This window comes from Gymnodraco acuticeps, unplaced genomic scaffold (genome assembly GCF_902827175.1).
Source record: "Gymnodraco acuticeps unplaced genomic scaffold, fGymAcu1.1, whole genome shotgun sequence".
NCBI classification, from domain to species: Eukaryota; Metazoa; Chordata; class Actinopteri; order Perciformes; family Bathydraconidae; genus Gymnodraco; species Gymnodraco acuticeps.
In genome coordinates this window covers 7,792-33,537 of record NW_022990251.1, presented here as the reverse complement: position 1 = coordinate 33,537, position 25,746 = coordinate 7,792, and the positions used below count along the sequence as shown (strand labels likewise).

The window sequence follows — 25,746 nt, the reverse complement described above, 5'->3', positions numbered from 1 at the left end:
AGCCGGCTCGTCGAGATTTTCTCTGCCGACCCGGAGCTCCAGGCTTGCGGATTCAAAGACTATCTAAGCTACCGTGTAGCTCAAGGAACAGGATACATCTTGATATTTGGATATTATTTTTATTTCTGGAGCGCCCATTTGAAATATTTGAATGAACGGTGAGTGTTGTGCCGCTGAGCGTTTCTTCCTGTCCACTTTGTTTTGGTTGATAGCAGGCAGGTCAGTGTTGGTGTAAAAATAAGTTACAGTGATATCCCTTCATTGGAGAGCTGTGTTGTTACATTGTATTTTCTTGTTGGTTGAAGTAGGCTCTGTTCTGTTGGGATCCAGGACAGCACTGGGGGATTGTTGCAGGCTGGTTGATCAGAGAGGAACCATTGATCGTCTAAAAATTGATGATGTGGGGACATTTCGTTGAGTTTTTATTCTAAACCACGGGTGACTGTTAAATCCCACGCGTTTGTGTCTCACTTCAGATCATTGATCACCTTTACCGTAGGCTACATGTTTAATCATTCAGTGCACGTGGATTGGAGCGATTCTGAAAATTGGCTTTGATATGCAGTTAGGGTATAGGGGGCTTTAGGATGTCAAAAGCCCAACTTTTTAAAGGTTTTTATCCCACGGAGATCTATCTGGGAGTCTATATTTCTGTATATGTTTCAGCCCATGTGAATACTTGTTTGTACAACGTAGGCTAGTCGTAGTTATACATCTATACATCGAATATAGAAAATGACATACGCTCACATTGCTGTGGGACATCCCGGGTTAGTATGGTCATTGTTAGCCTGTAAACTAATGATCATCCTATGGCTAGAAAAGGGAAGGAGAACTAGAGGACAGGGAGAGAAAAGTGCCTGTGTAAGGAGATCTCACGCCATTGTGTGTGTGTGTGAGGTGGCTCTGCTGGAGTGGGGGTGGGCAGGATCACTGAGGTCGGCAGCCGTATAAAGTGAATGGATAGCGGCCACCCCATCACCCCCAGTCAATCCTTACGCACACAAAGAGCCGGATTGAAAGGAAGTGATTTGCATCACCTCTCTTTATGGGGGGAGGGGCGGTGTTTTGGGCTGTCTGTCCTTTAGGTCTAGGTTTCAGGCAGTGCACTAAAGTCTGACCGCATACTATTGTTTGGTCAACGTGATGTGTTATCTAATTCTCACTTTTAAGAGGGAACACTTGTCCAAACTGAAGGGACTTTTTAACTTTAAAGCACTTATCTGGCGCTGTTCTTGAGGCATATGCACTCTTTGATGATAATAAAGCGCACTGGAGTCATATGGGTTTACTTAGGCTATACACCGTGAAATATCCAGCTGACTTCCATATTGCTTTGATCGTTTGAAACACAACTACACACGGCGATGATTACAATATATAAAAACAATACAAGTCAAACCGGGACAAAGTCCAGTAGTCTGGGGGCGTGGTAATGTCTTCTTGCATAATCATTGTCGATATTGGTGGTTTTGACGTTAAAAGTTATTTCCACTGGTCATCGGACAAGCAGTTGATGAGAATTTGTGGCTGGCAGGGGGGCTTATTTGTCACTTTATTGCCCACACTAAAGGAGCAGCAGTGATATCAGGAAGAGTGGAGTGTGCTGGCATGGGGTCGTGAAGAAAACAAAAAAGCGAAGCCTTTGAAGGTTCACTTCCTATCAATCAGATCGATCGGCATGGAAACCAGCGCAGCGTTTGATGTCGGGTTGTACACAGTTTTAAAGCTGCAAATCGCTCCACGCACACTGCTGTCCGGCTGTGTGTGTGCTGCCTCAGCGATCCCCGCCCCCGTTTGTCCCGCGATCTCAATAGGAGTGTGTGAGAGTGAATGAATGAACAATCGCCGCCCATTTTACTATGAGTTGTGACGAACATGAAGAATATTAAAGTGATACACACGCGCCAGGAGGACAGATGGCGTTGGCTATACGGCTGCTACATCAACAATAGTGAGTGACACACACCTTGAGTAAGCAGCAGAGGTGTGTGTGTGTGTGTGTGTGTGTGTGTGTGTGTGTGTGTGTGTGTGTGTGTGTGTGTGTGTGTGTGTGTGTGTGTGTGTGTGTGTGTGTGTGTGTGTGCCCAACCCCTCTTTCCCCATATGTATGTGTGTCCTAAGCAAATGAAGATGACTTTGATCTAATTCAGATTTGTCCTACATGTGTGTGGCTTGCATTGGAAGTGGGTCAGTAGCCTGGCTAAAAGTGCTTACTCATCTAAAAAAACTTGTTGATGGTGATAAAACAAGAGCTGTGTGTGTCTCATCTGGTGGAGGAAGGGATTGGCTGTCATGATGAAACGTTTGTTTGGGTGCAGTCCTTCCAGTTAAGGGTGTCATTTCTCCTCCAGAGAACCACCAAGGAAGCTTAACTTCTGTACTGTTTGCCATATGTTAAGGGAAATAATAGTTTGGATAATTTCAATCATGTAAGTATATGAGTAAAGTCATGGTCCTTATTACATATTTCTCATTATTTGTCTTGACCAGCAGGACCCTGTTATACAGACGAGAGGCTAGACTTTCTGTTAACATTAGTCATACATTCAAAACATGGCTGCATGAACAGAGAATCAACAATTCTATCAGAAAATAATAATATTGTCTGGGAATCGATTCCACCCTGATTAAAGCTGTTAGAGTAAGAGGGTGTTTACAACCCTTTTTCCGGTTCAGCCCACTGAGAGAAAAGAGAAAGTTTCCCTTTGACTTCAGTTCCTGTTATCTCTGGCTCTAAGCCACTGATGATGATGCCATGGTAGAAGGAGAGGGTGCAAACCTACACACTGTTTGTGTGACTCATACAGAGCTACACACATTCACACACCTAGGAAAGAATTTTCTTCCTTCCTTTTTTACCTCCCCCTTTCCTCCGATGACTACTTTTACCCACCTTGTTCACGTTGGCAACATGAGTGATCACTGGACCAGTGAGTAGTTGTGTCCAGGTTTTTTCTAATGCTTGTATTATCTTCAACATTGGTATTTTAGGAATCTGTAAACCGGCCCAAATGAAGATAAAACAGCCAGTGTCAGCCTGTGTCATGGTTGTTCTGATAGTGAAAATGATTGGTGGGTAATTACACCCACTGTAGGCAAACTCTCCACTAGCGTGCTGTGATCATCCTGCTCACTATCTTCATCATCTCATATGAACTGTAACAGAAGAGCCTGCCCAACAGCAGTAAGATAGAGGTAGGCAAGACTCACAGGGGATGGAGACGTACCTTATTTAACAGCCCATTGTTTTAACTGAAAATACCTTGATTCTTAAACCCAACGTTTATGCAAAAGGTCGTGCTCAGCTCAAATAATCTGGATTATGTTCTAAATGTGTCATGTGGGGTCTCAGTAAACATGTTGATCCGTAAAGACCTCATATAAACCCTTTTATGAATTATGGCTCCATCTTTGCCTCTCTATCTTAGTTTATTAACAGTTAGTGAAGACGCGTCCCGTTTCCTTGGCAACTGTTACCAAGGAAGCAGAGTCTCCTTTTTGTTTAGTGCATTTCTGAGCATGTGTTTGTCCTGGATTTGGAAAAGAAGCACCTTGAGAGACGGAGCAGTGTGAGGGAGGGGGATTTTGCAGTTTGAGGCAATGTGATGTGCTGTGTACCATTTTGTTTTTCAATGAATCACCCAGGAAAGCAGAAAGAAAACTTTGGGGGGTTTTGAGGTTGCGCTAGTGTGGAAATCGAAAGTGACGATGATCAAGTCGCTGTCAGTTTTTAGTTATCGCCCACGTCCTTTCATATTTCCAGGTTTGTCAGGATTTACAGTGTTTTCCTTGCTTTAGAGTCACAAGCCAGGTGTTGAATCACAATGTTTTCTGTCTCACACACACCACTCATTTCAGGCAGCTTCATGTGTTAGGACTGTTGAGAAATCTAAATTGGTGTTTCATCTGTAAGAGACAGTTTCTGAGAACATGAAGCGGGGAGCACAAGTGACTGGGAGGAAAGGCACACACACTCATACTACCATCCATAATATTTGTCATTCCCTTAAACCAGAAGCTAAAAAGAGGGCAGACAAGGATTTTGTCTTTACACCCGTGGTCAGATGAGTAAATGTATTTTCAAGTCAGTTGACTGTCTCGTTTTTGTTGACTAGGCTTGTGTGAGTCATGACTCATGAGTTGGACACACGTGCCGTTCACATGAGATGACTATGTGTCTGAGGTCTATTTTAGTACCAAAACTGACCAGCATCCTTGTTTCACATCATGAGAGACGGACTAGTCATATGAGATCACGTTCATCTGTTTTATTACAGTCTAAAAGCTTTTGCAGACACACTAAAAACATACAGTTCATATCTTTACAACAGGAAGCCTCTGCCATCAAACCCCTCCCCAAGGCCTATCTTTCTCTCTCTCACACAAACACCCCTCAGGAAGGCCTTCTTCCTGTGGGGGTGACGACAGCTTCCTCTCTCTTCTGCGCTCTGTTCCCCTTCTTGTTAACGTCACACACGTGCAACACAGCTCTGTGTGTGTCAGTGAGAAAGTTGTGTGTTGTCAGTCCCAGGCCCAGATGTCTGGGTTCTGAGTGCAGGAGACAAAAGGAACCTCATGTTTTCCTACCAGCCCCCCCCTCCTCCATGCTAGCTTTCTTTTCCACAAACGGATACAAATATAGGCCAACTGTTTCTTGTCAGTGTGCCATTGCCACTGGGGGTCCGGAAATCAACATTTTAATTTGCTTTAGAGTTAAAAACCAATGGAAAAAGAGGTGGTGAAAGGCCGCTGGGTTTGTGGCTGCTGCTAAAATGAACTTATCACTTAAAAAATGTACTGAATGTTGAAATAAGAAACATCCTCACCCCAACAGAGTTCAAATGTGAATATTTAGAATCTTCCTCCCCCTGTGTTTAGGCCTAAGTGTAGATACATAAGCTGGTGTAGGCCTAGTGTGAAAATGAAGAGCTTTTATCTGGCATGTTATGGCGTGCTGCTGTGGAGCATGAAGGCCTGGTTTTCTTTGGGTAGAGGGTTAGGTTCAGAGCTCTGTTTCCTGAAAGAAGGGTTGCGCTATTTGGGAGATAATCATCCATCATGGAGGTCAGACGCTTCTGTGTCTGTGTGCTGGAACAATGTTTGCTGGCCGTGTCCTTGTCTACCCCACACCGCCCTGTGTGATGGCTAGGACAGCGTCCTCTGATTTGCTGTGTGTGTGACGGTGTGGTCATGTGATATACTGCATCACAGTCTTCCAACGGCTGGCTGACGCACGCACAGACAATATAACATGTTTATGAGAGAGACATGGAGAAATCCTTGGAGTTTCCTTCAGAACTCTATCTTTATCTGGGGCTGATTATGTAATGGCCAAATGGACTAGAGAGGGCGAGGCAGGACAGAACAAGAGAGGCAGGGAGGCAGGGAGGCAGGACCATGCATGGCCTTTCCGTCATCCCTGGCCAGAAACTCATTGCTGCCAGATCTTTTTCCCTCGCTCTGTTTTCTGTTATCAGCCACTTCACCCTGCCTTATCTGGTCATTTCTTATCAGAAAGACTACAGTGACTTTACCAGAACAGTAACACTCTACAGCTGCCTGCCATCAGCCCCCCCTAGGTTTTATTTGTTAGTGGTCTCATCCTCTGGGTCTTTATATGGCCACTCTCAGTGTAAGCTGTCTGGTGACCCATCTAGTCAAATCCTACTTGTTTTTTCTAGAATTATAATTGTAACACTTGTACCAATAGAGATTCTTTGCAGTGTATGCCACTACTGCCTCGTCTCTCCTCAGCCTGTTTTCCTATCATGGCCTCAGTGTGGCTGTCTGTCCTGGGACCAGAGCAGGCCAGTGGTTAGCAAGGAAGGCTGAGGGCGAATAAATTAGGCTGCTGCTCAGAAACAGACGTCATCTGAACATCTTAATTTCTGCAAATTGCTCCCCGCAGCTCATGTTCGTAGTAAGTGTCTAAGGATGTGACTTTGGTTTGTGTGTCACAGCTGATTCATTGATGGTTATCTGTTCCTTTGTTAGTTGCCACAGAAAGAGCTTCTTTTTTTTCCTTTTTAACTTTCAGATTGATCTGGCTAAAGACAGTTGGTACAGCTTTGTCTCTGTGCCAAACCTTCTTCCTGTAGGCCCAGCTCATAGATGGAGCTGCTGCGACAAAGACTAACTAATGGAACTACTACACAGAGGGCGTTGACAGGAACACCTCTTTGATGTCTTCTGCCAATGTGGACATTTCACTAAAAATATGCCGGTGGGGAATTTTCTATCTACCAGCAGATTGCGTTATCTATTTAGCAGAAATGTAGTGTATGAGCAGTGTATACTTTTGCTAAAGAGACCAACAAGACAATAACAGAAGTCTTTCAGTTAATTTGACTGCACTAAAACTACTGAGGTAAAGCTAGAGATGTTGTTGCTCAGGAGTTATAAACACAACAACCAGACTTTGTTGTGTTCAGCATGATCACGGAAGTTGCCTCATCATCTTGAACCTGCAGTTTGGTAGTAGTTTGATTATTCTCGTGGCCGTGAAACCTCCCCTGCAGCTCGTCCTCACATCCTGTTTGTCTGTCTTCACACACTTACACAAGAAACCCATGCGTCACACTGCATAGGAAGCAGAAATGACATCACAAAGCCCGAGAAATTCCCGCAGTTGTCATCTTAACCGGTGCAAAAACACGCCCCCGGTCACCTGACTGTAAATGGTATCACAGGAGGGCGGAGTTCAGGGCGAGCTGTTTAGGGTAAGCCCTCTTTCAGGGCGCCGAGTCAACGGGGGTTCCCTGAAAAACAAAATGAGTAATGCTCACACAGCGCTTGCTTTTCCCTCGATACACATACAGTACTGATCGGCATAACCACATTTCATCACTTTGGTATCATCTGATAGAACCCAAGCTGGTATGTAACACTGTCTGCCGTCTGTGTACACTATCTTGTTTCAGAGTACTGAGTTTCTCACACTGTGCTGGTAGATAGACTGTGAGCAATGTGATAGCCAGGGTAGCAACGGGAATAGACCATTTGGTCACAACAGACATAAACACACACCCTGTATAAAAGTGGTAATTACAGCCTCTCCACTTTGTCCCCGTTTGCACTCACCAGCAACAGATGGGCCTCTCGATTTTCTTTATGTCTCTGTGCTTTTCAAAGTCTCCATTTCTCCAATATACTATGTGTTTTATTATTTTGCTATGTGTCCCCAGCCAACTTTCTCATGTGTGATAGTTGACTTGGCTAGCCCGACTCTTCCTGTTAGTGAGATCAGCCTTGTTTGTGTGTCTGGCTGCCTGTTAAGCTGCACACGTAGTCTCTCCATTGTGTGTGTGTGTGTGTGTGTGTGTGTGAGAGAAGAGAAAGAGACAGTGAGTGAACAAGAGAACCCCTCGCTCCCATTGTCACGGTCTCCCTGCTGATTTACCCCTTTGCCTCTCAGCCATTTTCAAGTTTTCAACACTGCTCGCAAACCAGGAGTCACCTCAGAAGTCAGGACACCAGGAGGGTTTGGTGCCGATTCTCAGTGTAGAAAGTGAGAAAGAGAAGCAGCTGGACAAAGAGGTTGTCTCTTCATGTTGAAAGCAGAGACCACCCCTCACCCTTATTATATCATATGCTTTGAGGCGTCGTATATCATCATACCCCCGAGTATTGTGTTAAGCGTGGCTTCATGTTGTTTTTTTGACAGCTTGACATGACGTTTTTTGTGTCCTTTGTCTTTCAGGGGTGAGGAGACCCCAGAGAGATGATTGGCAGCAGAAGCTGAGACATAACACAACTGTGAATCAATAACTTGGTGCTACTCTGAAAGGTAAGCTCAGCATGAGGGTGTGTTTGTATTGCTTTGTCTTAAAGCAGACTGCAGCCTTGACAGTTCTATGCCAGCATCTCTTCAGTGAGCAGCAGAGCCTGGTGGATGATGATGGTGATGATGATGATGGTGATGATGGTGATGATGATGATGCCTGTGAGAGGAGGAAGAGAAGGCGTGTCACTGTCGAGTACCACTCCTCACAAGCTACAGTGTACAGAGATTGAAATATCCCCTTCTGGGCTGTAAATAGACGGAGAGATCCAGAGTTGGTGGGTGGAAGAAAGGCAGAGAAGAGAAACTGGTGGGAGGAACCAGAGCTAATTTAGGAAATCTGGTGGAAGAGTGCTGTGCTAGGAGAGATAAATGAATCATACCCTGTGTGTGCACATTATACATTATTATGCTTTCAAAATGTTATGTTTGACATGTTCGTGACAAGTAATGGATCATGCAAATGGGAGCATGTCAGGATAACTGCTTTTGTTTGGTGATTAAATCCGTCTTCCATTAAAAAAAAGTCTTGTCATCTTTAAATGTGTGCCATCCTTATTAGGGTTAAGTGATGAAGAGATTGAGGCTGGATATTTTCGCTTTAATCTTGCAATCAAGTTAACAGGGATGACAGAACAAGTGATTCTATGTGTAACGTCTTCAGTGCAGGGATGTGTTTGTAACACTTGTTTTCAACAGCATCGGGAAATGTGTAGGTGCGAATTCATCCCTCTCAGGTTTTGTCAGGGATCTTGCTTGTTGTCTTTTTTTAAACCAAAGGTACTTTGAAACACAGCCTTCTTTGTATCTCAACACCCCCTGTCTTTTGTAGTGTGTGTGTGTGTGTGTGTGTGTTGTTTCAGAAAGCAGGGAGGGGAGGGAGTTATCTCTCAGCTTCTTCTATGCGTTTTACCCTCAACCGCTTTCCTTTGTGTGGCCTCCGTGTATTTGTGTGTGTGGGAAGGTGTGTGGGCGTTTTCATGGCACCGTTCCGACTCTCCACTCCACCTCCCTCCATCCCTTCCCTCTTCTCCTTCTCCATCATTTCTCCTTAATCTAGCCTTCCATCCTGTTCAGACCGTCTGTCGCTGCTGCCCCCCTCTCCCTCTCCATCACGCCTGCCGTAATGAGATTAAACCTTAGTGTATCCACCGGGCATGCACACACACTTTATATATATACACACACACACTTCAGAGCGCTGCAGCACACACACAATCATCCACTTAGGAGAGAACACTATTCTCTCTCGCATGCACTAAATCAGCACAAGCCTGAAATGACCGTACAGCTTGCACACTTGGCACCGCTTCCGACAACACACACACACACACACACACACACACACACACACACACACTTGCACACACACACACACACACTTGCACACACAGACACACTTGGCATGTGACCAGCGCCTCTCCTTTTCAGTCTTTCCCTCTGTCTCCTGTTATCAGGACGCCCATGGTAAGGATTACAGTAACCCCAGGTCTGTCCTCGTAGGTGAGCTCCCCACTGAGCCATCTGGGCCTCAGTAATAATGTGATCAGGACTCACTGGCTAACTGGCGCCTCCTACAGGCGGACTGACTCATTCATTTGCCACAAGACAAAGACATCCATCATCATTTCAAGATTTCAAGCATATTTTTCCTAAGTCCATACTGACACAACATCTGAAGAAAATGTCAGTGGTGAGAATAAGATGTAAATAAAATGAATAGAGGATTTCAATCAGGGTGCCTCTGTAGTCACAACTTACGCTATATTTGTACCCCCTGCTCTCTCTGCAGGCACACTGGCATTTAATGACTTTTCAGTCTGTCTGTGTCTCGCTTGTTCTCAAAGTGTCTCTCTTGTTCTTCTCTCTCTGTAGCCAATAGGCTTTGGGGTTCCTGGTGCTAAAGACAGAGGCATTGGACAGTACATTCATTCTCAGTGAGTGAGGCCCTCTCTGTGCTGCAGTGGAGGGCTTCACACACTCCGCTAGTCTGGTGAGTAGGAGCTCTGTGAGTCACTTTAATGACAGACTGTGTGTTATTGTAAGTGTATGGTAACACTACATACTGCTGTTCTATATACAGTTACAATGATTGTTCTCTCTTATTATCTTGTAATCTGAGTCTCAGCTACAGCCAATACTTTGAATGGGCTGAATAGAAATTGTAGTGTAGTCACTTTTTAGGGTAATCTGTCAAACTCTGTTGTTGCAGTGAGAAGTCATTTGACCACAAGTCCAACCTAAATACCACAATATGTGAAAGGAATACTTTATAACAATAACAAAGTGATTTTAATTCTATTTGTCAATTAATGCGATGATAGGCTATAGATAATATGTTGTTCTGTATGAAAGCGTGTGAGTAAACGACATGTTACTTCTGCAGGCTGGATGCATCACGCAGTAGAGCAGTTTGGCGGGCGTGGCACACGGGACTCCTTCCCTCTGGACGGACTCAACCGGGGACCATGGGCTCCCGTGGGCGGCCGCGCCTGGCAGCCACCTGCGAGGTCAGTCGCCATGCCAACACAAACTTTGCTGTGCCCCGTTGTTACCTTTAATGCATCAGCCTAAACCTGTGATTAAGTTTTACAGCAACACTGAAATAAAATCTTAAACGTACTTAACAATCTCGGGAGATGTTCTCTGACTGGAGTGTGTGTGCTGTTTCTCATCAGGTGTTCGCCTGGAATGAACCAACACCAGCTCCTTTCCCATCTACCTCCTGGTCCTATGGGCGGACTCAACCATCCCAGTAAATTATTTGGAAATGGGTAAGTCATGCACAAAAACATCAGTCATTTAGAAAGCAGCATGGGGGTAGTTCATCTACAGGAAAAACATGATAAAGCAAGTGTTAGGTGTCATTTAGATTTGATTTCTTTCTGTTTAACAAATGTTCTCTATCCAGGCCAATGCGTGGAGGTGAGAAGCTTGAGCTTCCCCAGCAAATGGTACCAGGTGTGCAGAGGGAGCAGCAGAGGCCTCCTCATCATCATCTTCACCCTCCACCCCCCCACAGAGCGTGGGAGCAACTAGGTCAGCTGTATGATTCCCACCTCCCTCCTCAAGGACATCCTGGCGTGCCACTGCCAAATGAGCACTCACTCCGCCTCCATAATGGCGGCTATGCAGGCAGCAGCGGCCCACCCCCCATCCCCCACCTAGCCCCCAACACCCATCTACCCCTCAACCCCCATCTAGCCCCAGCAGGCCAAACCAACAGCTGAAGGTGAGTGACAGTGCTGCAGGTGATACTCTGGTAGTTATCAGCTTTTCCCTAGATGAAAATAAAGGCTTATGGTTAATGTATTTTTTAAATCAAATTGTAAAATAATAAAGCCACTGTCCTTTGTCCGGGGTTCTGCTTTTGGACTATCCTTAATTTGTTTCCAATAAATTGATGAAATTCTTAGATCATTGAAACAATTCTTATTTGTTTTGTAATCCAAATGTGCTGCATAAAAACGTTTGTCATGAACAGAAACTTTATCTGGAAAAAACATAACAAAAACAGCTCTTTGATCCGTCTCCAGACACTTCTACAACAGAGTTAATCAAACTGTAATTATGAAGGAAATGTCTCCAACAGTTGTGTTTGTGTGTGCTTTAGTTTGGGGGTCCTCAGGAGCAGCATGTTCCCCGGGGTCCACCACTGCTGGGAGAAGAGATGTGGGCTCAGGTGCACCAGGTAGGAGCTATTTAATTGGCTATGATCATGTTTCATCCTCAATCCTCCATACACACATGCATACCTACAACAATCTGTGTTGTCGCTGTCATATCTGATGCAGCCAGACAGATGAAAGCCATATGCTTCTCTCAGAGCCACTTTTTCTGTCCACAGCAGAGGGGCTACCCAGGGAAGATGCTCGGGGGTCAGCTGAAGAGACCGGGCCCTCCATTGGGAGAGCACTCTGTCATCCAGCACACTCCTCCACCCCCCATGCACCCGTCCTCCCGCCCAGCTGCAGAGGACTGTCCCAGTCCCAACAAACGGAAAAAGAGTTCAGATCAGGTATGAAACCGGAGCGAACAGTATATTCATCTGTTGGACCAAAACAATTGGATCTCAAAGACCTCAATTCTCGATTTATTTCCTAAAATGTTATTTGCTCTCGTTTATCAGTTATTTGATTGGTAAACATTGTAATGTTCCACTATCTTTGCAGGTATCCCACCCCGGGCTGCAGCGTTTCCCTGTGCCAGGCCAGTCTTTGTTATCTCAGCACCAGTCTTCAGCCCACCACCTCCCTCCAAAAGCTGCCTTCTGGAACCCCCTTCACAAAAACAACAGCACTCCCTGGCAGCCCCAGATGTCTGAACGCAAACATCCACAATCACAGGACTTCCAGCTCAGAACAGTAAGAGAAAGTCCCTTCATTAGCTATATGCTACCAGGAGCCAGAGGTTAATATTTTACTATTGACCACAGCCAATAGGAAGACTTTTATTGGGCTGAGTGGTGCCATAAAAATGTATTGATTCTGTTGGCTGTCTGAGCCTGACAGGGTATTGTTTGCTGGGCTGTAAATCACACCATGCCCAAAATGGATTTCCCTCTCTTTTGTTAAAAGCAGCACTGATCCTTGTTAGTCTTTATTACTCTAATGATTGTTGCTTTGTTCCTCAGGAAAACAACAAACAAGGAATGGGTAGCTACGCCCAGAAGTCCTCCCCTGCCTCCACCGCTTCAAACCTCTCGCCTCCACAAAACTCCACCCTGGGAAGCTACAACCAGGGATTTGCCCCTCAGCTCCAGAAAGACGCATTCCAACCTCTGGCTGTAAACCAGCAGTCTCCTCACTCCTCCTACCCCAGCCCAAGCTCCAAACTGGGGCTCCTGGGTCCTCACAGCCAGAGAGGCCCTCTCATCGGGGGCCAAGGTGGTAGCCAAGCTACCTCTCACACGGCATGCACCCCAACCAGGGGAGACAGAGATCAACACCCACACGCCCAATCGTCACCAGCAAACCCGCCTGCCACCACCAGCAGCAGTGTGCCTTACAGCCACTTCCAGCCTCACCCAGGGCTGGGGCACAAGGGTCCTCCTCCTGCCAGCAGCACCTCAGTACCTCAGCACCTGCAGAGTGGGCCCCATGAGGCCTGGAGATACCAGAGCAGGCCCAGCAGTCACTCCCTCGTGAGTATAAAGCCCCTTCCCACTCAAAAAAACAACCCAGCTGGCTTGTGTCTAAAGTGTGGGTTGCATTCAAAAGCTATTGATTTTCAAGAGAAATAACTCTGCAGCAGTCACGTTCTTATATGGGTTTCAGCTCCGATCAGCAGTGATGGAAACATGACATCCTGTGGATATGTTAGTTTTCATTAAGCTCATATAAAACATGTTTAACGTCAGTTGGTTCTTCTGCAGTTATCAGTGCTGTAGTCTTTTCATATGGAGCAGCAGATGTTTTATTCTGTTATAATTAATAATAATAATGAATTGTTCTGTATGTGTTTCTTCAGGAGTCGGGCATCTACAGGCCTCCAGGACTGCTACCTCAGCGCCAGCAGAGCCACAATCAGCTGGTGGACAGTCGGGGTCCTACACAGCATCAACATCATGTCCTCCCCCCTCTACCCCTAACCAACTCCACCCGGACACCTGTCATCACCGCCAACCTTCCCACACCCCAGTCATCGTGCTCCATCGGTGGTTACGGCAACAACAGGAGCTCTACTAGTGTAACCATGGCTGCTGTGTCCACGGTGACCACATCACCCCCTGCTGGTTGCCCTGTGAACAATGGCAGCAGTAACAGCAGCTGGCAGAGAGGAAGAGAGCCGGCACCCCTTACCTCCACCCGTGGCATCCCTGGCCCCACCCCTCAGCTGGATGCTCTGCTGCAGCCAGGATGTCAGAGAGGCCAAGCTGCCCCCGGCAACCAGCCTTACCATCAACAGGGACCCAACAGCGCCCGGCCACTGAAGGGGAAGACGTCGTATTACGCTCAGGCAGAACTGGAGAACCCTCCATTTCCTTCGTCATCCTCCTCTCTGTTCTCCTCAGGACACCAGAGGACAGGGGACAGTGTGATCACAAGCAGACTTTCACATCCTCTTCCAAGCTCTCCTCACACGTACCGCTCCACGGCAGCTCAGCCCTCCCACTCCAGACCGGCTCATCAGTCACAGTATGCCCTGCCTCAGGCATACCCCCAGCCTCAGCTCCCTCCCCCCGCTCCGATCTCTGTCCCTCAGTCCATCGAAGAGGCTCTAGACAAACTTGATGCAGAGCTGGAGGGTCACATGCAAGCTGAAGAGAGGAGGAGCAGGGACAGAGAGGATCAAGTGCGAAAACTGAGAGAAGAGGAGAGGAGGAAGAAAGAATGGGAAATAAGACAAAAGCGGGACGAGGAGAGAAAGAGGAAAGAGGAAGAGGAGAGGAAGCAGAGAGACCATGATAGACAAGAGGAGGAGAGGAGAAGGAGAGAGTGGGAGAGACAGGAGCAAGAGAGGAAAAGGAGGCAAGATGAAGAGAGGAGGAAGAGAGAATCTGAGATGCTCGAGGAGGAGAGGAAGAGGAGAGAGTGGGAGAGGCAGGAAGAGGAGAGGAAAAAGAGAGAGTGGGAGAAAAAGGAGCAAGAAAAGGAGAGGAGAGAGTGGGAGAGGCAAGAGGAGGAGAGGAAGAGGAGAGAAGCAGAGAAGCAGGAGCAAAAGAAGAGAGAACTGGAGAGGCGGGATGAAGAAACTAAAAAACAAAGGGAGAGGAAAGAGGAGGAGGAGGAGGAGAGGAGGAGGAGGAGGGAGGAGGAACTGAGCAGTGCAAAAGGCAAAGAGCAGACTGCAATTGAGAATCTGGAGAGACTGCTTTCCGGCAACAATTGTTCAACACCCCCCCCTTCTCGTCTCTCTTCTGTTACTGCTCCTCCCTCAGGTCCCTCTCCCCCCAGTGCCCAGACTTCTCCCCCTTACCCCTGGCTCAGCCGTGGGGGTGTGCTCCCCACACCACCAGCACTGACACCCCCCACCATCACTCCAGTAGAAAGGCTGCGGCCGCCCCCTCTTACACCTCAGACGGAGTATGCCAGAGAGAAGCAGAGGCAGAGGGAGATGTGGAGCAACAATAGCGGAACGACATTCAGTCCCTCATCAACACACAATACCTCAGGGATGATGTACCCCCACAAGCCCCCGGCTATGCAAGCCGCGCCCAACCAATCCAAAGACTCCGTCAGGGAGCGAGAGAGCAGCGTACCCTCTCTCCCCGCCTTGGCCCTCCGAGAACCCCCCAAACTCTATCAGGCCTTTCCCAGAGAAAACCTCCCCCCGCCTCTATCCTCCAGCTCCATGAAGGGAATCCTCAACAAGCCTGTGGCAGGAAGTGGTTTGGAAACAGGCACAGACTCTGCCCAGTTTGAGGAGGAGCCCTCCGAGATGTCCACGCTGCTCCCTGATGGTCTGGCCAACATAATGGCCATGCTGGATGAATCCATCCAAAAGGAAGAGGAGATGTATAACAGCGAAAAGACAGGGTCCACAGGTCTTCTTGACAACTTTAATCCTAGTGTCCAGCCTATCAAGAGCTACCTGTGTGCCCCAGACCTCATTCCAGCATTGAAGCACCAGCCCAACCAGGAAGACTTTGGATCAAATCCGCACGCTAGCCCCCCCGTGCTCAGTCGCCAAGGCTCTCTGGCTTCCCCTTGCAGCCGGACGTCTTCTCTGAACGAGGAGGATGAGGATTGCCATAAACCTTCACATGTCCCTCTGAACCATAAGCGGTCAGCGGACACGGGAGTGGGGAACACCAACTACCGCCACAGTGACCTGGCTAAACTATATGGCCTCCCTGAGCAGATTAAAAGTGAGGCTGATGAGGAGGAGGATGAAGAAGAGTCTGAGACACCATCGTGTTCTCCACCACCTCAAAGACCCCACCTCCATCAAACTGGTGTAAACAGCATGTTCAAATCCCTAGCAACAGTCCTAGAGAGTCAGAAGTATGCTTACCGTGGTGGGCCTTTTGGGAGACCACCTCCCTCGGCTCTGCTCGGGGTCAAATATTCCTCTTCACTGTCGCTGGGCCCGGATATCTGTCGCCAGCAGCAAGGCAGCTCTCCCACTTCAGATCCAAACAATCCACCATTCAGTCCCGCTGTCCCACCTCTGAAGTCCTCCCCCCCTCCACTAGAAGATCAGAAACTCAAAATAGAGGACGCTGATGTCTGGAGAGATGACGGCGGTTCAACAGAAGACCGAATGAACTCCAACAAAAAGGAGAGTATTTCTATCATAACCCTATCAAGGTGGTCAAGAAGGAGCGGCAGCTGACGACCATCTCCGAGTCTCTTCTCTGGCTGAGTTGGGCAAAAGCTGCGAGGTCATGCTTAGTCGACAGTCACTTCCTAACAAGAACTCTGTGGATAAATCCGATAGCCAAGTGAAAGTGGAGGACAGACACAAACCTGAGAAAGTGAAAGAACGCAGAGACAAAGACAGGCACAGGGAGAAAGAGAAGAAGAGGAAGCACGGCCACAGTAGCAGCAGGAAGCATGAAGACAGGAAAGAAAAGAAGAAGCATAGAGAAAAGAGAGAGGAGATGGCCTTGTCCTCTTCTTCATCATCATCTTCCTCCACTCATTGCAGCTCCAGCCACAAGCGGCACAAGGATGGCAAGAAGGAAAAGAAGGACCGCAGAATTCTCGGCGACCTCAACCTCCAGAGCAAGGACGGCTCTGAGAAGAATCTGGATCATTTATGACACAGAAAAAACAAAGCTGACGGAGCGTCCGGCACCAGCTCCGCCAGTGAAGGAGAGGGTCCTGAAAGGTCTTCTGAGGACAGAAAAGACTCTGAATCTGGTTCTTCACTGGGTTCAACAGACTTCTTGAAACTGAAGGCGCTGTCGGACGGGCCGCCCAAAGAGCTGAAGATCCGCCTCATCAAGGTGGAGAGCGGGGACAGGGAGACGTTCATGGCCTCTGAGGTGGAGGAGAAGAGGATCCCACTGGAGGAAATCACCATTAAGAACAGTGCCAGTGAGATCATCAGGTCCTGCAAGTAAGTGCACTTTAGGCTGTTCTAAAAATCATTAAATGCATTAATGAGTCTCATGCCTGGTCAAACCATACCGTTATTATTTAGGAGGGTTTTTTCTTCTTCATTCTTATATAAAATCTTGTCCACTCGAGCCGTTTTTATTGAATCTCCTTACACATTTAAATGCCAATTCAGTTGAAGCACGAGAGGGCAGACTGGACCTCACACACATGATAGTGTTGGATAATCCAGTGTGCTCCGTAGCGCATTTTATATGGTGCATGTACGTGGACAATGTACAAGATGCTTCATTTGTGACCCATACTGGTGCACAAAATATGTCACCTGTGTTTGTGCAAAAATAGCTTTTGCAACACTATTTTCTAATGATCCAAAAACAGATTTGACCTGTGTTTGTGTTGACTACGTCTCTAAATGACCCACCTGTAAGATATTTCTATGAAATAAAATAAGGCAAAAGCAGTATGTGTTTAGCAAAGAAGGTTGGCCCATCAGGCAGCTTATGTGCACTGTGTGGGAAGGAATGTTTTGTATCTTCATGGTCTCTATTTTCTGTTGCAGGGGAGCCAGAGTGAAAGACAAGTTCCGGGAGTCCTTTCTTCTCCCAGCCTTCTCTGTGAAGCCCGTCATGCCAGACGAACCCATCCCCAGAGAGAAACTCAACCCTCCTACACCCAGCATCTATGTACGTAAACAAGCATTCCTTCACTGTTATATTTGATAGTTGATCAATTCATCAGCCAACGAAAGAAAGTTGGGATGGCACTTTCAAGTTTATTCGAAGAGTACACAAAAATACATTCTTTAAAGCAACGGAATGTAAATACCTGTATGTAGTTTACACAACAGTGGTTGGAAGGTGATGTTGTGTTTGCAGTCAGCACCCGTCCCGGGGCATCAATACTCACCTCTGTGTTGCTGCTGCAATCTTCAGTAAGGCTGATTGCAACAAGAGCGATAACGACCGGCGCTGAGTTAGAGGAGCAATAAAACAGACTTCCTGGTGATAAACGCAGCAGCGTGAGAATGAAGTCGATATAGTCAGAACTTGATATCATGTTTGGGTGTTTTGACCTATGATACTGAGCCGAGTGAGTCAAATGCATAGAAGGGGTGTAAGCTAACTTTTCTGGTAACACTTTTGTATGACACCAGAACGTTTTATTTCAAATAAAGGGAGAAAAAACGTCATCAAACCACACACACAATGTTGTTTGATTCATTTGTTTAACGGGTCTGATTTGAATTGCATTATTATATATAACATCTATTAGAGAAATAAAACACTATGAAAGAAAGTATTAATTGAATTACCTTCCATTCTGAAATTATTCTTGACCCAAGAAGTCATAATTAAATGCTTTATAATTTAATAATAATAACTGTGATTATTTGTGTGAAGCATTACTGATATTTGTTTGTTAAAAGCTGATTTTAACACAATGAAGATATCTTTTGTGAGCTTTTATAGACTGGGGTGTCATAGAAAGTGCTTTTTATGACCGTCATTAATACATGGCATATTCATAGTGCCAGTTGTGTTCACAATCTGAGCGTGTGTGAGCGTGTGTGAAGACAGAAACGCATGCCACAGACCTTGGGAAGTGAGACACAAATGTGTGTGTGGGCCTTCTTAGAGAGTGTGTTTCACATCATTATAGGAAACACGGAAAAAGTGTGTGTGTGTGGAGAGACACATTTTCCAGTAGCTGTTTTTGTTGTGTATTGATCTGACTTTTCTTCTCTGTAGTTGGAGAGTAAGAGGGACGCCTTCTCCCCTGTGCTGCTGCAGTTTTGTACTGACCCCAAGAATCCTGTTACTGTCGTCAGAGGCCTGGCTGGATCCCTACGACTCAGTAAGTTAACTCTTGTGCAACTGTGAATGAATTTAATTTATTGCAATACTTTGAACCGACAGACAGATATATATATTTGCATCAATTGGCTGTTATGTGCCTAATATTCCCTGTCATTATCTTTAGACCTGGGCCTGTTTTCTACAAAGTCACTGGTTGAAGCCAATGCAGAGCAGTCGGTGGAGGTGAGGACTCAGGTGCAGCAGCCCGCTGATGAGAACTGGGACCCCAGTGGGACGGGTCAGACATGGCCCTGCGAGAGCAGCCGCTCCCACACCACCATCGCCAAATATGCCCAGTACCAGGCATCCAGCTTCCAAGAGAGTCTTCAGGAGGAGAAAGGCAAGTGATGACGAGGGATGATGAAGATGAGAAGGAGAAGCAGCCATCCACAAGCTCTGATGCTCCAAGCAAGGACATCTCTAAAGAAAGCAGCAGGTAGGGAGTTAAGAGACCATAAAGTGTACAGAAACACTCAAGTGATTTGTAACTTCTCGTAATACTTCATGTGTTCTTTTTCCTCAGTGCTGAGCAGAAAGCAGTTGGGAAGATTATCAAGTTTGGCACCAACATTGACCTCTCAGATCCCAAGAGGTGAGCATCTTCGACATATAAGCTACCATTACATAAGATTCCAAAGCTGGTTAAAGAGCAACTTGCAGGGTTTTTTTATACTAGATTTATGCTTAACCTTACCTGAAAATTACAAATTAAAAAAGTGAATGCAGGATTTGATATGTTTTACGAGACATAAGGGCAGCAATTCAGAGGGAAAGGAGCCGTTTTGAGCTCTGCTACTAAAAACTGTTTTTTTTACGTCACATGGGGGAGCAACTTTCTCGGACTCAGCTGAGGCCTATCAAACAAAATGTTTATCAGGAAACCGTATTACATCTCTCCCCCCCCCCTTCGCTCCTCTCTCTCTCTCCCCCCTCCGGTACACAGCACCGTAACATAGTGTGGAGTTGCATTAGGTAACGCGAGATACGGCTGATACTTGCGCATTAGTTTCTGTTATGGATCAGAACGTTACAGTCCTGCCAGTAACGTTACTATATTATCAATACTACTTTAGTTATAGCCTGATATATGATAGCTAACTTTACGATGTTGTGATGTGACGTTAGCTAATATTAACTGTAGCTAACGCCGGACACTCACCAAGAAGACAGCTGCTCTGTTCTCCACTGGTTCTCCTCACACCAAAGCTCCATTTCTCTCCGATGGCCGTTATTTCTTCTAATCCTTGGCTGCTCCTGGTCTCTTGGACGCATAGCAGGCTCATAATTATAAGGTTGTGATCCGTCATATGAATATACATTTTCAACCTCTTCTGTGTCAAAACTAGCTTTGTGAACCATGTTTATTAATACGTTAGACCGGCCGCTCTCTCATGTGACGTCACACGCGGGTGGTATTTTTTTATGCAGAAGTAAAAATGTCTTACAAAAACAACGCCAGATGTCACTGTATTTATGTAGGCCTATATCTTTTTGAAAATCTAGTGTATACATCATTTTCCGACACATTTAGTCACTGGTGTCTATAACCTGCAAGTTGCTCTTCAAGTACTTTAGCACAAATGAAATTGCCCTCTAGTTGGACCAGTTCTAACCTGCTGTCTCTGTTCAGGTGGAAGCCCCAGCTTCAGGAGTTGCAGAAGCTGCCAGCATTTATGCGTGTAGCATCCAGCGGAAATATGCTGAGTCATGTTGGACACACCATACTCGGGATGAACACAGTCCAGCTCTACATGAAGGTCCCAGGGAGCCGGACGCCAGGTAACCCTTAATAATGGGATAGAATACTTTTTTCTGAGTTATAAATCACAATGTCGTTACTGATTTAAGATTTACAAAATGAGAAATACCATTATGTATGACAGAAGATATCGTGTGCTTAATCAACAGGTCACCAGGAGAACAATAACTTTTGCTCGGTGAACATCAACATCGGCCCTGGAGACTGCGAGTGGTTCTCTGTCCATGAGAACTACTGGCAGGCCATCAATGACTTCTGTGCAAAGTGAGTAGATGCACATCCGGCTCACATAGTTCACTTTGTGTAAATACTGCTCGTTATAACTGTTGCTAAACACATACATCACAGTCCTAACACAACTTTCACTCCAGGCATGGCGTGGACTACCTGACAGGGTCCTGGTGGCCGGTGCTGGAGGACCTCTACAAAGCCAACATCCCCGTGTATCGCTTCATCCAGCGGCCGGGGGACTTGGTGTGGATAAACGCTGGAACTGTTCACTGGGTGCAGGCCGTGGGCTGGTGCAACAACATCGCCTGGAACGTCGGACCCCTCAATGGTAAGGAGTGCAACTTGCACGTGGCAAATACAACAGTAGTAAGAACATTTTTGTAAGACTGAAATGTGTTCAACATGTCGTGTATCTGCAGCTTACCAGTACCAGCTGGCCCTGGAGCGGTTTGAGTGGAACGAAGTGAAGAAAGTCAAATCCATCGTCCCCATGATTCATGTGTCCTGGAACGCAGCCCGCACTGTCAAGATAACCGACCCTGACACCTTCAAGTTGGTCAAGTGAGTTTACACTGTGGTCACATCCCAGCAAAAAAAGAGATGGATAATAATATATCCCTAGGTTAAAATTCAACAGCACAAGTCCACAATCAACATGACCACTAACCTTGAATAAGATAAGATGGACCTTTTATTAATCCCCGTGGGGAAATTCAGTAGTTCTAACAGCACAGATTAATCAAATCAAAGATACGAAAGAGCATATATACATATTGGGTCATATACATATTTTATCGGTACTGGAGACATTTAAAAAATACATGTCATATGTATTATTGCTACATAAACATTATATTGCAGTTTTAGTTTCTAATATGCAATAAGACTACAAAATGCGTCCATGACGTATTTTCGATCTTTCTAATCCAGACGAGAGATCTCTCTCTCCCGTCTGTGTGTGAGGGGGCGGGACAGTTTACACGCACTCGGCGGCGAGAACTAAGCGTTCCAAGTTGTGGTTAAATGTTACGATGTGGACAATGCTCGTTGCCAAAAGTGTTTAGCATGTAATGGCGGTAACACAAGCAATTTGTTTAAACATCTTGCAAAAGTGCACCACATTGATTCAGGCGGAGAAGTGCACCGTTTTCCACTGTCTTTCTAGTAGCTCTGTAGCCCCATCCACGTCCAGATGTATACCTTCATCTTCCTCCAGAAGAACCGTTAGGCCTTTTGCAGCATACCTGTATGCCCCACCTGTGTTGCTCTGTACCACTGTCTTTATGCAGTAAATACTTGTTTTTTGTTTGTTATATATAGTTCTATAAGATCACATTATTTACAATTTGTTTCATTCATTTACCTTTTTGAGTACCGTTAAAGGACCGAATCGATCAAAGTAGTAGTACCGTGAAAACCTTAACGATACCCATCCCCTATACATATTAGACATATTAACATGGATGTGTGGAAACAGTGTGGATGTATGTCCAGTAATTGTGTCAAATGAAGCAGATGTCACATTACATACATAGAATGTGAATGAAAAATATAGTGCAAACTTTATATTAATGTTGGTATCTTACCTTCCTACCAGACACTGCCTACTGCAGTCCATGAAGCACATCCAGATCCTGCGTGACCAGCTGGTGGTCTTAGGAAAGAAGATTTCCTATCAGAGTCGGGTCAAGGACGAGCCCGCCTACTACTGCAACGAATGTGACGTGAGTAGCCTGTTCTATTACAGACATGCACTACATACACATGACCTTACTCTTTATCATATAAACAGGATGCTATGGAGCTATTAACTCCAGCCAATGTTGATGAAGATGTACTTCATATGAAAAACCATCAGTATCACACAATGACCATAAGGTTAAAATACCTCAAACTGAACAATTATCTATTTTCTGTTACAGTTGGAGGTATTCGATTTGTTGTTTGTGACAAGTGAGAGCAACAGCCGAAAGACATATGTGGTTCACTGTGAGGAGTGCGCACGTCAGCGTAGCCCAAACCTGAACAATGTGGTGGTGCTGGAGCAGTACCGCATGGAGGAGCTCATGACCACATACGACTCCTTTAACCTGGTAAGTGCACCGCTATTCTGTTTTCCTTCTGTCTTTTGTTCAGGATTTGATAGTTGCCATTTATTCATTTCTGACATGAAAACAATAAAGCCTATAATGTGTTGTGTGTGTTTCTCCCCAGGCCTCCTCCCGGTGACAGAGATCATCTCCTGCGTATCCTCAGCCATAACCAAAACTCCTGCAAGCCAGGAAAAAAGACACAGGTTCACTTTGGTTTTCAACTTACCCTTTCATTTTTGCTACTACTTGCCGAACAGCCAGTTGAATACGTTTACTCATCATTACTGTTTACAAAAAGAAAATACCAAGCCGCCAATAAATACCAGTTTACTCTCAGATGGTGCTTTGAGCCAGACGCCCTGGTCACATAGGAACCCAGGGGGCAGGTGGTGCTGCCGGTGAACAAACTGCGGAGGGTAGTTGGTGCATTTCTGTTGTATTGAATACTGACATTTGTACATGCTGTTTGCAATTTTTGTGGGGTGCTGTCTTTTTTTAAATAATTTATTGTTTTGTTGTTTTCTAAAACTAGATCAGCCTAGATATATACCACATTGGCCTTGTATTTAGAAAAGAGAGAAAATGACAAATACTAATAATAAAGATAAAGATATGAACATTTTTCTAAAGCATTAAGAATTTAAAAAAATACAAATGTTTGGAGTGCTTCAAAACATACGGGTTTTAACGACTTTCGTTGTTTTGGGGGGGATTTCATTTTGTCTTTCAGATTCTTGTATGTAATGTAAATCTTGTGTTTGTATTTCCTCAATCACTTGTCAGGTCTTTTTTTATTTCTGTATGGATACTCTTTGAAGGAAGACAAAACTCATTACCATCTGGTGTTGTGTGTTTTACTTCTGATTGTTTTGGTCCAATTTGCAGACTTTGGATTCATTTACTTTTTTGGCATTGTACATTTAATTTAAAATGTTTTCTCTATTTATTGGATATTAATGTTCTCCCTTTTTTAATAGGGTTGTACAAGGTTGCGATTTTTGTTTCTTCTTATTTTTTGATAGTGACCGATTGCTCTGTAAGAATTGAAACGTGGGGGTTGTGTGTCCACAGGAGTGGAGGTTGCTGTTGTCTGGTGCTTGGCTCTATTGACTCCTGGTATATATTATATAATATCTTTATCCTGAAAATAACACCACCTTTCCTGTAGACGATAGGCACACTGCTCACGTAGAGAAGATGACTAATGGAATGCTGTGTTTGTATGCTCATTGAGGAAAAACAGTTTTTTCCAAATTGTTTTTAGAAATGGTAATTTTTTGTTTTCATTATGTAGGGGGCTTTTAGACAAGATTTTATGATATTATATGTTGAATATGATAACGGGATAGATGGTGCTAAATGTTCAATTTGAACAACTCTTTTTCTGTTTATCTTCTTAAAATGAGAATTCTATTTTTACTGTTGCAATATTACCTTTTCTTCTCTTTGTGGTCATTTATTTATAACTGCACTGTTTAGAGAATTCACAGACACACACACCAAACTGAGCCAGACATGTCTTAAACACTTGTGAATTTGTGTGACATTAAAATGACAATTAATAAAAAAATGCTTTTTGATAAATCCAGAAATGATTGGGGCCGTCTTTTGTTATCAGAATACCTGGAGGGGAAATGTGCGTAGAGCCAGACAGCGTAATGTTACATCATTTTCAAAATACAGTTCTTACAGGGCTGTGCTGGTTGTATAGTCTGACCGCTGCAGAAGGAAGGAAGGACCTGCGGATCTCTCCGTGAGACAGCGGGGGTGGAGCTGCACAGTGAGGACAGGGTGTCCTGGAGGGGGTGGGACACATTGTCCAGCAGGGAGGACAGCTTGGCTGCCATTCTCCTGTCTCCCTCCACAGTGTCCAGAGGACTCCCCAGGACAGAGCTGGCCTTCCTTACCAGTCTGTTCAGCAGCTGAGATGCTGCTGCCCCAGCAGGCCACACCATAGAAAATGGCTGATGCCACAACAGAGTCATAAAATGTTATTCTCATGAATAAGTTAGTCAGTGTTCCTCCTTTGGCATCAGCAGAAACAAAGACAAACTAAAGAATATGAAAGATATACTCGAGTGAATTGTATGATTATTTCTTATTCACAGTGTATATAAAAATAGCTGTGATTTACCACATTGTGTCCTACAGAAAAGCTGGGATGATGGCATTAGAGAGCAAAACACAAGGCACTGAGGATCTGGTCTACAGCTAAAGCACCGTGCTGTGGCCTTTAGACGTGCTCACACAAAGGATAATAAAGCCTTTTTGTAACTTATAGGCTACAAAGTTGGACTTGCCATTCTGCCCTTGTAGATTTCAGCCTTCTGATCACAGTTATGGCGGAAGAGCAGGCGGTCTTATCCCCTGACCTGGGATGGCACAACATAGTATTTCATCTTGAAAATATCAGAAAGAAAACAGTGTTATGTCAAACATATATATATTTTAAACAGAGGTAATAGACTTTTCTTTGGTGCATTTAAAAGAAACAAATGTAGAATATCAAAAGGATTACAATTAAAAAGGTTTGAATGAAACAATAAAATGAGAAATGATACCCAGGCCGAGCTACAGATCATTGGAAGGTCACTGTATCCTCAGGCACAGCTCCGGGCCAGAAGGACTGGACAGACTCAAGGAAATCCTGCTTCAATCTACGCCGGAAGTCTCTCCGTCTACCTGCTGCACAGTGCTGCAGTCAAGTTTCCCTCCACAAAAAAGCGGTCTTATGTAACATGTAATCATGTTGAACAATACTTTGAAGTTTGCTCTTGCTGAGCATGATGAGAAAGATTATGTAATGACAAATTCCCCAAAGGGGACTTCATGCATCTCCTGATAGCAGTGAAGCAACACCAAGACTGCTATGCCAACAGGGAAATAATACATTACAAAAACATCCAACGAATGACAAGTCCATATACTAATGTCAATGGGTTCCTTACCTTTTACATTAAACCATCATGCTGCATGTTGATATCAAAATACTCAAATGTTAGACCTATAATTATTC

General features: G+C 45.2%; 1 protein-coding gene across 1 annotated transcript; it reads left to right on the top strand.

The window, feature by feature from the left end:
• The first annotated feature begins 213 nt into the window (after nt 1-213).
• kdm6ba (lysine (K)-specific demethylase 6B, a) lies at nt 214-24,318 on the top strand. Its single transcript, XM_034220573.1, is given in 25 exon segments — nt 214-1,954; nt 7,703-7,789; nt 9,659-9,776; nt 10,170-10,293; nt 10,462-10,557; nt 10,695-11,015; nt 11,397-11,474; nt 11,631-11,801; nt 11,956-12,147; nt 12,417-12,926; nt 13,253-16,019; nt 16,022-16,074; nt 16,077-16,789; nt 17,351-17,474; nt 18,540-18,645; nt 18,772-18,990; nt 18,993-19,083; nt 19,171-19,239; nt 20,278-20,426; nt 20,556-20,670; nt 20,778-20,965; nt 21,057-21,198; nt 22,235-22,361; nt 22,560-22,730; nt 22,852-24,318. Coding segments are annotated over 19 exon segments (5,943 nt in total). The 5' UTR covers nt 214-1,954; nt 7,703-7,789; nt 9,659-9,776; nt 10,170-10,293; nt 10,462-10,557; nt 10,695-11,015; nt 11,397-11,453; the 3' UTR covers nt 22,867-24,318.
• The last annotated feature ends 1,428 nt before the right edge of the window (nt 24,319-25,746 follow it).